The following is a 16,202-nucleotide window of genomic DNA, read 5'->3' as shown; positions in this document are numbered from 1 at the left end:
ATGGGTCGCCACTCCGACACAGGATACCAGCATGCTGGCACTCATTATGCCGACCTCGGAAAGATGACAGGCCGAGTTAACCTCACCTGGTATTAATTCAACAGCTGAGTGGGATTTGAACTCAGGACCCTAGGATCCCAAGCCCACTAGGCTAACCATTAAGCCAACACCAGGCATACAACACCACTTATTGAGAGCCCATGACAAATTTGACCCAATTTTGAAAATACATCCAAAATGTACTTTCTGTGGTGACAAAAAGTCAAAGAGTAAGTTTTTTTTTCTATCCTGAAGACAAAGCTTGAAGTTGACTGTTTATTGATGTTTTTGCACCGTTATCCTACACACACGATATTGTACAATACCAGCAGGCAAAAGAGGAATGATGAGGGCGCATGTGCAGAAGGTCATCCGGTGTGGAGAAGGCAGGGTTTGGGGAGGAGCCACGCGGTGGCCCTCAACCAATCGGCGTGAAGCGGGTGGGGTGACCGCGACTCAGCCAATCCGGGCCCGCGACGGGAGAGGGCGGAGTTGCGAGGAGGCGCACCCCCCGCCCCTTCAAAGCGGGGGAGATAAAAAAAAATAGCGCGGTCTGTACGCTAAAAAGGAGTTCGTCCTGTACTGGGATCGGCACGTCGAGGAGTTCGTTCTGTACTGCGATCGGCACGTTGAGAGCTCGTTCTGTTCAGTGATCAGCATGGTCTGTGCGCGCTGAGGTACATCACATCTCGGTACATGACATTTCCTGGTCGTCTGGTTGATCGTCGTTTTCGTCGTCGGGGAGGTCTGGAGCCTTCTCGTCTTGGTGATCGCCATCATGGTCGTCGTCGAGGACAGGTCCAAGACCAAGATAGACCCTGGCTTTCAGCTCACCTGTCCCTCCGAGCTGAAAGTCATATTAAAGGCAATAGCCACCATTTCTGTCTGGGTGTGCGTGTGTCTGTTTGTGGTGCCCATCTCACAAGTCGAAAACAGTAAAGTGCTTTGTGTCCTGTAGATACGTGCATTGCCTGGTATTCGGTTTCGTTCTGCTCTTTGTGTTCCCAAGTTCCCCATTATTATTGTAAAATAAAACACCAATTGTGAAATGTACTCAGCTCGTCATGTCATTTCCTTCATTGGCTGAGCATGTCGTGGTGTAAGGGATTAGTCGGCAATTGCCAGGGTCACAAGATAATTGGGCCGGCGGAATTCGGCGATACCACCGCTCGGCTACGCACACGGAACGGGCCTACTTAAGCGGCTCGCTCCCGTCCGAGTTCCGCCGAGGGTGAAGTACTCCGGTAGCTGGATCACGTGGGTACTTAGGTAAGTTGAAGTTGGCAATTAACCCTACCCCACGTGATCTCCCCATTGGCATACTTCGGTCCAAAATAACCAGGACCCGTCGATCCAGACTTATCCGGGCCGGCGATCTGTAATTCCGGGCGATCCAGCCGAAACGGCCTCACTGCTTCATCGAGGGTCATGCTCGTGGTGACGCGCCGGCGGGAAACCAAATATATATATATATATATATATATATATATATATATATATATATATATATATATATATATATATATATATATGATATTTCAATAATGTATTGGGCCCGATATGATCTCATGGATCAGGCATTGCCTGGCGGAGGTATGCGCTCTACTGAGTGCCCTTCTAGTTTGTCATTACTCATGGTAGATTATGTGCTGATCACCACATGTTTTTTCCTTTTCACTACTAGTCATTACCCTTAAAAATGACGTATGAATGCAGATGAAGTGGCAAAACTTCTCATGGAGACTGAAAATGATGATTATGGTTATTACATAGATTTATGTTCACCGAACTTGCAGCAGATCATTTGTTGTCTTATCTGGCATAACAGCATATTCTGTTTACAGTACAATAGTGTAATCTTTTCAATAAGAATACTCACAGTGGCAGAATCTGGTACACCCAGCACTATGAGTACACTCGTAATTGGCAGTCAACATGATAAAATCATTATTTTACAAAAATTGAAGAATATACTGGAACACTGCACAGGGCATCGTGTTCTATGAACTCATGCGTTACATCTTATATGATAGAGGTGTCTGTCAAGTCTCATGTTATTTCGAATGATGGCAAATTTTAAACAGAATCTTGAGGAGAAACGTAATGCTTTTGAGAAATGACACCGATTACGGCATTAATTTATAATGTCCCCTGAAAGGAACGCGTTGTCTAAGGCTGCCGAGTTTATACCGCACAGTAACCTTTCAAAGCACTTTATAGCACAGGAAGGAGGAATGGAAAATGCTTTGAACTTTTAAAGATAAACTCAGCCCTTTGAAGATTTAACACCTCACTGTTGCTTGCCTGCTTTGACCATTTCACATTTATATTTATTAGTACCTTCTTGTACGATCAATTGCTTGTCAAATAAAATCCGTTAGGTCAATTACAAAGTATCCAGTGAGCTGTATGTTACAAATTATGAAAATGTTGAAAAAGTTACTGTAAAGGAGCATATTTCCATGGTTAGAATATTTCACGGAATACTAATTATGATCCAATTTCACAGATGATATTTTTTAAAATTTTGTACATGTGTGTTATGTCTTGCATATATGTATAACTTGTTAAAGTGTACGATATGTTAATATTCCTGGATTTGCTGGGGCAAGGCAGTCACAATATGAATGAAAAATACAGCTAACAGCATAAGTAACAAGTAAATAGCAGAGATAAATTAAAATACTCAGAGCACACAAAAGATCGGTTGTTAGGAAAGAAAAAAAATCTCATGAATTGTGAGAATCGGTTGGCTTCGTTTGGATATATTCCATCTGAGCACTTGTCCCATGATGCTATGACCTCAGATTTACATCCCATATTCTGATAATTTATTTGTTGACACCTAATACCTTTGTAAGTTCATGTAGAAGTGCACTGATGTCTCCTAATCTCCTTATAAACGTCATGGAAATATTGTTTGGAGACTGAGGAAGTTGCACAAAACTTTTAAATTGAAAAGGAAAGTCCAAAATTAAATTTACACAGTCAATAAAATCATTGCTATGATTATGCAGTTTGAACGAAAGACAAAAAAAAAATCCTGGGGAACAAACAGCACAATAACACCACCAAACTCTGAAAAGGAAAACGTTATAGTTCAAAAAACAAAACAAAAAAAAGAAATGTCACCCGCAGGGTGACCCGTATCTTGCCAAAAGGTGACCACGTGTGACTTCTTTAAGGTCACACTGAGGTGAACAGAGCTGCTATCCACCAGGAGCGACTCCTTGAGGAATATCTGCCTACGAGAGATTCCGATGAGAATCGTTCTACAGAGTAACTATGAAAAATATGCGTTTGCCTCATAACGACACCAAATGACGTCATAATGTCTCAAGCTTGACATATCTAGAAAGCACTCATCGAGGTGTTCAATTTGAAGTACTACACGATATGGTTCCTAAAACTTGAAAATTTGACCTTGGGGTCAAATATGTTTGACCTGAGGCGCTAACCATGAAGGTCAAGACCAATCGCCACCAAAAATTAATCAGCTGAGCGCCAGACCATGAACTAGATTCCCATGAAGTTTGAAGACGATCCGATCAAAATTACTCAAAAAATAAGGGTTTCGTCGACTCCCCTGATTTGCGACAAAGTGACCTTGACCTTTGACCTTGACCTTCAAAATTTTATGCGCTGAATGGGACCTCCTATAAGCCTCCGATATGCGAAGTTACAAAAAAATTCAAATGACAACTGTGCTCTGCAGAGTGATTTATACGTGATTACAGACAAAAAAAACAAAAAAAAAACATATGAAGGTCAAGGCCAATCGCCACCAAAAATTAATCAGCTGAGCGCTAGACCATGAACTATATTCCCATGAAGTTTGAAGACGATCCGATCGAAATTACTAAAAAAATAAGGGTTTCGTCGACTCCCCTGATTTGCACAAAGTGACTTTGACCTTTGACCTTGACCTTCAAAATTTTGTGCACTGAAAGGGACCTCTATAGGCCTCTAATATGGGAAGTTACAAAAATTTCCGATGATAACTGTGCTCTGCAGAATTTTTTATACGTGATTACAGACAAAAAAAAAAAAAAAAAAACCATACAAGCTGACTAACATATCTTGCAAAACTTCGTTTTGGCAAGATAACAAGACTACAAGTTCTTATCGAGGACACGGCCCCCAAACAGCACGTTAAAAATGGGAAGTGTAGATTTTACATGAAAATAAATAAATAAAGAACTAACTAACTAATTAAATAAATAAAAAATACAAATAAGCAAACAAACACATAAAAAAACCAATGTCACCCACCCAGGGTGACCAGTGTCTTGCCAAAATGTGAACATGAGTGACTTATTTATTCGATTAAAGTTACTCAAAAAATTAGGGTTTCGTCGACCTTGATGCTTGACCTTTTTGTGACCTTGACCTTTGACCTTGACCTTTATATTTTCGTACGGTTAATGGTATCTATCCAGGACCGTTGTACATGAAATATCAAGAGATTTTGATGAGAACTGAGGAAATAAAATTTTCATGAAAAATCCGTTTTTTCGTCATGACGTCTCAAATGACGTCACATAGCGTCAAACTTTTGACAGATCTGGAAAGCACTTATCAAGCGCTTTCATATGAGGTATTACTCGATATGGTATCTAAGATTTCAAAATTTGACCTTGGGGTCAAAAACTTTCGACTTCCAGCGCTAAGCATGAAGGTCAAGGCCGATCGCCACCAAAAATTAATCAGTTGAGCGCCAGACCATGAACTATATTCCCATGAAGTTTGAAGACGATCCGATCAAAATTACTCAAAATAAGGGTTTTCGTCGACTCCCCTGATTTGCGACAAAGTGACCTTGACCTTTGACCTTGACCTTGAAACTTTTATGCACTGAAAGGGACCTCTATAGGACTCTGATATGCGAAGTTACAAAAATTTCCAAAGATAACTGTGCTCTGCAGAGTGATCGATACGTGATTACAGACAAAAACAAAACAAAAAAAAACATACAAGCTGACTAACATATCTTGCCAAAACTTCGTCTTGGCAAGATAATAACTAAATGTGCTATAGAAATAAAGAAATAAGTTAAGGCCGTATGTCGGTCGTGGAGTTGGTAAAGTGTATATTAAAAAAATGGTTCCAAAAAGCATGCACAATCCTATCCAAATAGAAGACCAAATACTGCATTGGAGTCAAAAAAGAAAACCAAAGAAGTAATGGTGGGGCAACTTAGCATAACAATTGTGCATTTTGTGAGGAAAGCACCAAATTTGGCACACTAGTAGCCTATCATATTATGAACAGATTTGGATATTGGGCCATCTCCAATTTTTTGATGGCAGTGGAAAATGGCTGCCACAGCCATCAGCGGCTGAATTTGAGATGGCCCAATATCCAAATCTGTTCAGAATATGATAGGCTACTAGTGTGCCAAATTTGGTGCTTTCCTCACAAAATGCACAATTGTTATGCTATATTTAGCTAAGTTGTCCCACTATAAAGAGAAAAGATGGAGTCATCATGAGGAACCTGGATTGGATTTGGGCTTCAGCCATGACTCCACAACCCTCAAACATATCCAAGCACAGCCAAGTGAGCCTTACAGAAAACTTTCTGCGAGAATTCACTTCTACTTCGACAGATAGATGAAGAAAGAGAGAAATAAATAAAAAGCAAGAATTGAGATGAATAAAGAGAAGTGTGAAAAAGTAGAAAGAAAAGTGAAAAGAACAAACAACAAACAACACGGAGTTATAATTTTTTTTTTTAAATCATTTTTATACACAATGTCAAGGCTCATATAAGAGCTAAAAACACAGAACATATAACAAGGGGATGAAGAGACAAGAGAGATGGGAGAGGGAAGCACAAACCACTGGGGAATAGACACGTGAGGAATTCAGTGGAAGGGAGTGGGATGGGGTGGGGTACACGGGGTAAACAATATGGACACTACAGGGACTTTCAGGAAGGAAAGTAGGGAACTTGAAGGAGGTGGGTTTGGGGCGAAGAGAGAGTGAGAGACCCAAGGACTCAGCCTCATCGTGGAAGATAACAATGATCTTAAATGCCTTGGTTTGCACAGCATGAAGCCGAGAAAGATGAGAGGCGGGAGCACAAGCCCAGAGGGGAGAGCAGTACTCCATCAGGCTGTGGATGAAAGCTTTGTTTGTGGCCAGAAGCCCAGGTGTGCCAAGGAAGGACTTTGCACGACGGAGGATGCCCAATCGGCAAGTGGCTTTGGAGGCCAGCTTGGAGATGTGACTTTCCCAGAAAAGGTCATGGCGGATAGTGAGGCCCAAAAAATTCCAATGAAAGGAATTCTTCCAGAGGGTTGTTGAGAAAGTGGATGGGGAGGAGGGGGTGGGGGGGGGTTCCAAACGGTCTTTTCGGAGAGAAATAGTGAGAGTGTGATATTTGTCAGGGTTGAAAGACATGTTCCACGTGTTGGACCAGCTTTTGATTTTATCCAGATCTGCAGAGAGTGAAGAAGCTGCTGCTTGCCGGTCTGAGGGATGACAGATGGTCCAGCAGAGAGTGGAGTCATCAGCAAAGAGATAAAGAGGATTTTCAAGAGTCGGAGAGATCATTGATGAAAACGAGAAATACCAAGGATAGATAGATTTCAGCAGTTACTCCCCAGGCTCAAACGCAGAAACAGGTACAAGCTCCCAGAGGTCCGTCAGTGGGGAAGCACAGTTCACACAGTATCAGGATATGGTACAAACGTAATCAAATTGAAAGATCAAATACTTTTCTTATTATATTATGAATATATTATTCTCTCCCATAAATAAAAAATTGCAAATATTCACAAATAAAATCGTGTGTCCCATGACTTTTGGTTATAAACTCAAAATCATTTGATGTGCCTCATGCCCAGATATGAAAGAAATGCATCATCATTTTTGATTCAAGGCTCTGAACAGACGTACAGACAGATCAGCACCCTGCATACAAGCCCCCAGCCAGACTGATGCCTGGTCGGGGTGGGGGGGGGGGGTGAAAACTCGGAAAATTGCACTGACAACCATATAAAGACAATCTTCAAGCAGATCTAGCATTTAGTTAACTCTCCACAATAAACAAATATACGAGTAAGTTTAACAGCATGTGAGGATGGAGCATAAAGCTAATATGTGAGGTCATATCGGTGTCTTATGTCATTTGTAAGACCCACCTTTGGGCTTGTGTACTGTGTGCATTTGTTTAAACATGCTCTTGTACCAGTCCTTCGGCTTGTCCACCACCTGAAGCACAACCACATGTTGCAACCTGTACATCATGTCTCTTCAGGAAGAGTACACAGGCATTTATCATGGATATATTCAGGGAAAGTTTGTAAATGTAATGTGAACAAGAAGCCAATTTAAGGATATGTCAAACAAACCTATAAAAATGGAAAAGAAGTCTGCGATCTTAAAAAGAAAGTTTCCACTTTGTCATGGCACTATAACATCATAAACCTGGAATCAGGTTGTAAATAAAGCCAACATTCGTGTTTACAAACCTGAAATTTTGCCAGAAAACAGAGGCATGAACAGGTAGTAAGATTTGCATAATTTGTGATGTCAATAAATGGGAAACACTGTGAGCATGCAGGTAAAAACTGGGACAACAGTTGTGATTCAGCTAAAGTTTGCATTGAGCTGATGTTCAGCGGTGGTACAACCACATAATTGCATGATGGCGCTACTGTCACGGCCAGCATCACTTACAGCCACCCTTTCTTCCACATCGTGCACAGCCACTCTAACCTCATTACTGTTATTACAGTCATGTGAACGCACACATTCTTCTATAGGATATATTTGCAGCTTCAGAGAAAACCAACGCCAGTCTAAAACTAAAAGGAAAATCAGTTTTTTTTTCACCAAATGGGACACACAAGTTCAACCACATGTGCTCCTCTCTGGCACACTACCGGTAGGCAAAATATGCTTCTAAAAGCACGGCAAAGCATGGCTGACCTGTAACTCGATCTTTCCTTCAAGCAGGAAGCTGCATTACACTTCCTAGCAAGGTACAGCTCATGCCCTACAGTTGAGGTTACCAGCATGGCCCAGTGCAGTTTCCATTCTTCTCCATATATTTCAAGCAATTTAAAGTTCTGCTTTAAGTAATCATTGAAGTAAAGGTTTGACAATCCTCTAAGATGCTCATTTTGTGCGAGCTATCAAGAAGAAAAAAAAAAAATCAACCTTCAGGATACGGATTTCATCCACATGTACCACATGGGTTGCCTGATGCAGCTGCCTACTAAAGATCATGACGTATATGCGCTGGGAATCACAGTTCTATTGGGTGTCTCATCGTTTGAGATTTTGTCAATGCACTTAATCTCGGGTTGTGCAGAGATGCTACAGTTGAATGGTGGTCAACTTCCTGATGTCTTCTATACAAATACATATTTTTTGGAGGTAAAGATGGCTACTCATAATGATGGCTTTATATACCCTGCACTTGGTAGCCACCTTGAAAACTCTGCAACCACAACTGCTTGTAGGGGAGACCAAATGCTGTGTAGTTGAGTGCATGGCACATCGTTGGTTCGGTGTCCAAATTAGTTTGACAGTGCCAGCAAGGTATCAATTTCTTGTTCGACCTGATGTGTAACAATGACATTGCTGATCTGCTTTCATCATCCTTACTCTAATTCACAGACCGGTGTTTGTTTGTTTGCTTATTGCGCTACTCCTACTACAGTTATGGCCTGATTACATCTGGACTTGCTACATCGGATCAGCATTTTACCCCCATCAGTACATCGGGATGTTTTTATCTTTGCTGGTGGACTTGGGGGGTGGGAGGCGGGGGGACACAGATTCTTTATGTAAATGTGTATCACGTGGCGTTGCTCCAGGTGTGAAATGGTATTACAAGTCCCACCCTTTATAGTGGAGTATTCAGTGAGGTGTTTTGAATTGTAAGCAGTCGGTATGTTTTTGCTTCATGAATGTAACCCGAGAGCGATTGAGGCAGCTGTCAGTTGCCTATACACCACCCAAATAAAGGTATGTGTCAGAAAAACGTGTTGTATGCTTGGAAAAAGATCACCTATAAGGTGGGTACTCTGCTAGTCTATATAATCAGGGGCCACAGAAGGAGTGTTCTTGTCACAGTTTCTGTCAGAAGTTTCATCTGCAAATCTTGATAAACACCATTCAGCACTATTGTTATTACCAATACTTTCATTACCGGCATGAACAACGACCTATCCAGAAACCAGACAGGACGTTGGCGTCACTACCGAGAACCCACAGGGCCCTTGTCAGGGCCGGTGCTGAACATCATGTCTGCCAATATCAAAGGGTCATCCATGGTGAAACAAGATCCCCTTACCAACGTCTGCAACACAGTATGGCTAACACGTGTTGTGCCTGCAAGAAACTGATAGGGGTAGCAACAAATTCCGTCCTCACATCCCTGTGATAAGGCTTGTCATCAAACGACCACATGAGGAATATGGAAGTGCCATCATCATCAATATCTCATACCTGACTGACAACAACAATATCGAGATCCTGACCATAGTTCTTGGAGATATATTATCACTTCAGAGCAAAAGCCACAATCCCCAACAAGAGTTCTCTTTTACTGATTGATCCAATCTTGACTATACCAGGAGCAGAGTGATCATAGGGGATTTCAACAGCCATCATGCAAGATAGGGCGAGCATGCCACCTTATAAGATGGGGAAAAGGAGGAAAAGTGGGTAGACATAAACCTCCTAGAACTCATCCATGACCCTACCAAAACTCACAAGTTCCTTCAACTGCAGACACTGGAGAAAAGGCTGCAATCTTGATGTTGGTTTTGTCTGCAACAAAATAGCTAGCCTGTGCAGCAAAGCTGTGATGGATCCTATTACTCATTCACAACACCGTTCCATAGCAATCCAGATGAATTATGCAATTACACCATTAGAGAGTCCCGTTTCATTGCAGGTTCATTAAATTAAAGACAGCAAAGTAGAGGGGATTCAAGGATGAACTACACTTAAAAGTGGAAAGAGTTGAACCAACTCCAGAAAACTATGACCTGCTTGTAAACATAGTGCATACAGTGGCGAAGAAGCACATTTCATGTGACTGCAGCAACGACATTTGCGAATTCGTCATTCGCGGACCCCGCGGATTCGCGGTTCATAAAATGCGACCTGATTCGACATTTGCAGCTCTGTGCTTTGCATATTCGCAGTTTTTCATGGGCGAAAAAGTATATCTTCCACGAGCCGTGCGCATGACCTGCTTCTACATTCACGGCCCTATGCTTCACATTTCAGTTTTTCGTGGGTGCAAAAAAAACATATCTTCTACAAGCCGTGCCAACAACACAGTTCTAAAACATATCTTCCACAAGCGATGCGCATAACACAGTTCTAAAACATATCTTCCACGAGTCATGCAAGAGCAGCTGTACGTACGCAAAAAACATATATTCCACGAGGCGTCCTCATGACCTGCTTCGACATTCGCGGCCCTACGCTTCACAATTTCACGGTTTTTTGCAGGCACAAAAAAACGAACACATCTTCCACAAGCCGCACGGCATGTCCCACCGGTCAGACAATAAACTGAGCTGCACAGCATGTCCCACCTAACGCGCTATAAAGACATTCCACCAAATCTACAAGCTGCTGCATAACACGTCAGCCCCCACGAGTTACACAATTATAACGCTCAACTGCATCTATTACCAGCTGCTGAAGACGTTGTCTCCCGTGAGTTACAGAATTAAAACGCTTCACCACATCTACCACCAGCTGTGTAAGACGTCATCACCTACGAGTCACACAATGAAAACGCTTCCCTGCATCGATTATATTAGCTGCTGAAGATGTTATCCTACGCCAGTTACACAATTAAAATGCTTCTCCACACCAATCACCAGCTGTGGAAGATGTTATCACCTGCCTACATCCCTCACAAACAATGGGCAGACTAATCACCCCACACTCAGCTACCCACAATTCCCGTATGACTACTTATGTGCAGCGTGTCCTGGATCTCAAACATTCTTCTCCTCCTGCTGCCTTGACTGGTGGTTTACCTCTCACTCCACTCATTCCGCTCGTTGATCAAACATGACGCTAAAGCGCAAGATCAGTGCCGGAGATGCAGCAACTGCCAAGAGACAGAAGAAACCCTGAAAAACAAAGTGTAGCTGCTGGACCAGCTTTCGAAAAGAGAGTGGGGCCTCTGTGGGCAGCCTGTATGGAATAAACTAATCCAGCGTTTGCTACATATGGAAGAATGAGAAGGCAGTGGTGGTCTTTAAGAGTGGTGTGGTTCAGCGACAGCAGCAGTGGTGCAGCATAACGGTTGTAGTGCGGCGAGTTTGTGATGGAGGCAGTTGTGGTCATTGTCAGTGTTGGTGAGCTTGGGTTGTGGTTCGAAGATGTAAGGATTTATAGGAAGGCATTGTAGTGGTGTTATAAATGTTGTGGCATTGGGTTTCGAGTACGGCGAGGTCTGAGGTGAGCGTCACTTGGGTAATGGCATGAGGTTTGAATGGAAAATGGTGCACATATGCAAATGAAGGCCACCCTGTTGCTATGCGTGCAGGTATTCATGAAGAAATGAGGTTTGTGCGCAGAGCAAAGTAAATTAGACAAAAGAATAAAGAATGGGAATAAAGACCTGCCCAAAAGCTGTAGCTTGCAAATGTATGTGTGTGCGCATATGTATACTGTGTGTGTGTGTGTGTGTGTGTGTGTGTGTGTGTGTGTGTGTGTGTGTGTGTGTGTGTATATGTGTTTGTATATGTATATGTATATGTATGTATATATATATATATATATATATATATATATATATATATATATATATATATATATATATATATATATATATATATATATATATATATATATATATATATATATATATATATATATATATATATATATATATGTATGTATGTATGTATGAAGCCTGGTGTTGGCTTAGTGGTTAGGGTGGTGGCTTGGGATCCCAGGGTCCTGAGTTCAAGCCCCGTTGGCTGCTGAATTAACACCAGGGGGTTGACTCAGCCTGTCATCCTTGCGAGGTCGGCGAAATGAGTGCCAGTGTACTGGTACCGGTGTATGCCCCGGTTACAATAGGTGTACCATATCCCTGTGTGTCGTAAGAGGCGACCAGGGTTGGCGTCAGGAAGGGCATCCGGCCATAAAACATCGCCTCAAGAAAAAGCCAAACCCCTGCTCAGCAGGGAAAAATGGCTGTAAAAACGGTCATTTTATATATATATATATATATATATATATATATATATATATATATATATATACAAATAGATATATACATATATGTATATATATATATATATATATATATATTTTTTTTAATATATACATATATATATATATATATATATATATATATATATATATATATATATATATATATATGTATATATATATATATATATATATATATATATATATATATATATATATATATATATTTATACATATTGTTACAGATCTGGAAACCATAAGCATTCAACATACAGATGTCCCAAAAGTCAGTTATGTCGTTAAGTATGTGTGTAGTCAGATCCCTTTCCTTTTGTCTCGTGGGAGAATCAAAGGCGTGCATTGCGATTTATTCTCGTTAGGTTATTTGATCTAATAAACCATCCCATCTGCATGCCCCATCACCACCCACTGGCTGCTCGTACCTTGACTTGCCGAGAGGGGGTCTCGCGGTTCCAGTTCTCGGCTCCCACGAACGTTGTAACTCTTATACGATGACCTTCGCGGCGATGACACTGTTACTTGTCTAGAGCAAAGCCACGTGGAGGAGTAACTGGGGTCTCCTAGCAGGGGCCGAGGCCCCGCCCCGGAAAGGTGGGCCGGAGGACCCTGTCCAATCAGAGGAAGACAGTGAGGTGCATTTTTGCCAAGGGGCCCTCCCCGTGGAGAGAGGCCAATAAATCTCGGAGACTCTCTGTAAAAAGGGTCCGGTCGAGTTTGCTTTCACGGTGGCTGTAACGGGTCTGGTCGAGTTTACTTTCACGGTGACTGTAAGCAGTCAGATTTGTTTCACAGTGGCTGTACGGGGTTCTGGAGTTTCACGATATGTATGCATATATATATATATATATATATATATATATATATATATATATATATATATATATATATATATATATATATATATATATATATATATATATATATATATACACATATATATGTGTATATATATATACACATATATATGTGTATATATATATACACATATATGTGTATATATATATATATATATATATATATATATATATATATATATATATATATATATATATATATATATATATATATATATATATATATATATATATATATATATATATATATATATATATATATATATATATATATATATATATATATATACAAAATCTCATACCCCCCCCCAACAACCCACTAAATAAGATAATAGAGATCTTATTAAAGATCGGTACCTTCCGGGTGGCGTAGAAAGCTGAAATTTTGCGTGCTGATGGATATCGAAGCCAGTACACCAGCAAGAAAAAGAAATCACAGAACCGTCAGAAAACATCCGGAAATGAAAATTCCTTTGGTATCAGGTCTCTTCAGAGAATCCTTGGCTATCGCTGGTCAGACTTTGTGTCCAACGAGCGATTGCTGAGAGAGACTCAAATGAGATTTGTTACCTGCATAGTCTGTGAGTGTCAGCTGCAGCTGTATGGACATGTGGCTCATTTTCATAACGCTGATCCAGCTCACCAGATTTTCTCAGCGAGGGAGTCTCGTGAGTGGAGGAGGCCAATGGGCTGACCACGTGCCTTGGTTGATAAGCATCTCAAGGAGATGGGAATAGGCCAGGCATTTGCCTGTGGGATAGCCAGAAGGAGGCCCCTGGAGTACCAGCGGAAAGTGGACGCAGCAATGCGCTGCAGTGGCGCATGCTCCCCTACCCGATACGACTTGACAATATCTCAATCTTGCTCTCTCTTTCCTCTCATCACACCTCCCCCTCCTCATACCCCCCCCACCAAAAAAATACTGTTCCTCCCCCCACCCACTCCCAGCTTTACCATACCTCTACCCAGTCTCATCCTTCCCATCTACACCCCTACCTTCTCCGTCCTACACCACGACTGTGCCTGCTCTCATCTTCTCCGCTCCCTCTCAAAGCTTCGCTGTCATCTCTCCATCTCAATTAACCCACCTCCTTCCTCTTCAAGGCAATCGTCACTCCCCCCCACCCCAAAGCTTCCCCTCACCTTTCTCAAAAGCTCCACCCACACCTTTCTCCCTCATTTCTCCTCTCTCACCCTTCATCTGTGCATAAGTCACGTGGTATATCGGTTCACGGTTTGCGCAAACGTCATAATTTTATTTTAAAACGCCCGTTTTTGATTCCCTGCAAAGCACCTCACAAATCCTCTGAAAATATAGACACAGATCTGATAGGTGGTATGGATAAGCAGTCCCTCTGGGGAACAGGGCACGATGTCAAGCAATGAATGCATTAAAATCATAAAGCTAAATGAAGCTGGTTAATTTTGGAACATTCCAAAATGTTTTTGTTCACTCAATATAATTCTCCAAACAGAAGAAAAAGTTAAGTGTAATGCTTTGGAAATTTCACATTTTCCTGTGTGTCTATGTATGTGTATATATATATATATATATATATATATATATATATATATATATATATATATATATATATATATATATATATATATATATATATATATATATATATATATATATATATATATATATATATATATATATATATATATATATATATATATATATATATATATATATATATATATATATATATATATATATATATATATATATATATATATATACATGGAGAAGGGACCATGGCCTTGCTTGCTTAACGTAAAGAGGTATATCGACTTAGTTATAAGACTCGTTATTTCTTTAAATTAGCAGATTTCTCTCCAGTTTTCAACACTTCTTTCGTCCGGACGACATACAATCCTCAAAAGTGAAATCAAATTTAGATGATATACTTTAATTAGTCTGTGAGAGTAGATCGTGGAAAATTGCATCATATAATGCATGAAATCGCTCCAAGCTTCTAATTTGAAAACTAAAGCACTGACAAAAGTGAGGTATAATGTGATTCATAGCTATGATGAACATGCATTTGAGAATGAGTATGGAAAGTGAAACTAAAACTTCATCGTTAAGAAATTGTGGCAGCCTGTTCCAAGTCAGGCATGGCTGAGCAGGCGAAAAAACATGGTGGCTTCAGACCCCAGCGAGGTTACCTCGGAAATGCCTTAGGACCCTATAGAGGGCGATGACGGAGGATGCCACCCGATAAAGGATATAATTAAATAAGGCCGTTAATTATCTTCAAAATCGGTGTTTTAATTAACCCAAACACCCAATTTTCAGTAATGCTCTTGCTTGGAGTTTTCTTAGTATGCATGCAAAGTTTCAGGGAGCTCGGTTTCATGGTTTTGGAGTTATGGCAGACACACACACACACACACACACACACACACACACACACACACACACACACACACACACACACACACACACACACACACACACACACACACACACACACACACACACACACACATTTTAAAAAGGAAATGTATATTTGCTCATGTGCACAAATATTATTTTTTTGCCATCTATTTCAGTTCATAGTCGAGCTTGTGCAGAAATCACGTTCAGAACAAGGACATTCGTGGACTTTGGTGTGCTTTAACTTGGGACATAAGTATAATCAATGGGAAAATACATGCAGACATCTGATTATAACCTGGGACCTGTGTGTCAAGATCCATCAGTTCAGATGGGAATGTGAAACAGGCCAACCCCAACATTGTAATGGATACCACCCAGAACAGTAAATTCAACCTTGCAAGCATAATTCATCAGTCAATTAATTATCTGTGAATGAGTAATTCAATTTAATCGATCTGGGGCTTACTGATCGCACAGCCAAAGGCAGTCCACTCTCATCCACTGGTCCAATGCCGCTGTAGTGAGGAGCTTTCAGCACAGTCACCTTCTTCTCCTGAGAGGCAGCACTACCAGCAGGAAAGTATGTGTCTGTGTGTAAGAAGCCACTGTCATATGTCCGGGTCTGGTAAATGGCACCCGGTGGAAGCTGTTCACCTGCTGTCACATGGTTTAAGATAGAGGAAAGGTCGG

The 16,202-nt window shown here is 41.0% G+C and overlaps 1 protein-coding gene across 41 annotated transcripts in view; it reads right to left on the bottom strand.

Annotated features, from left to right (window-relative positions):
- Positions 1 to 16,202, bottom strand: part of LOC147018003 (sorbin and SH3 domain-containing protein 1-like) — a 329,576-nt gene that overhangs the window by 158,413 nt on the left and 154,961 nt on the right. For 37 of the 41 annotated variants that reach the window (XM_085897162.1, XM_085897163.1, XM_085897184.1 and 34 more), the window contains 2 exons: positions 15,979 to 16,169; positions 7,187 to 7,256 (listed from right to left, as the gene is read on the bottom strand). In XM_085897162.1, the coding sequence (XP_085753288.1) occupies positions 7,187 to 7,256; positions 15,979 to 16,169 (261 nt within the window). The remainder of the gene's footprint in view (positions 1 to 7,186; positions 7,257 to 15,978; positions 16,170 to 16,202) is intronic. The other 4 variants (XM_085897164.1, XM_085897190.1, XM_085897198.1 and 1 more) reach the window with 1 other exon arrangement.

Source organism: Eptatretus burgeri, chromosome 10 (genome assembly GCF_056783735.1).
Source record: "Eptatretus burgeri isolate ZD-2024b chromosome 10, Ebu_testis_v1, whole genome shotgun sequence".
In the NCBI taxonomy this organism is placed as follows: Eukaryota; Metazoa; Chordata; class Myxini; order Myxiniformes; family Myxinidae; genus Eptatretus; species Eptatretus burgeri.
The sequence above is the reverse complement of the archived record's forward strand: the minus strand, read 5'-3'. Positions and strand labels throughout refer to the sequence as shown.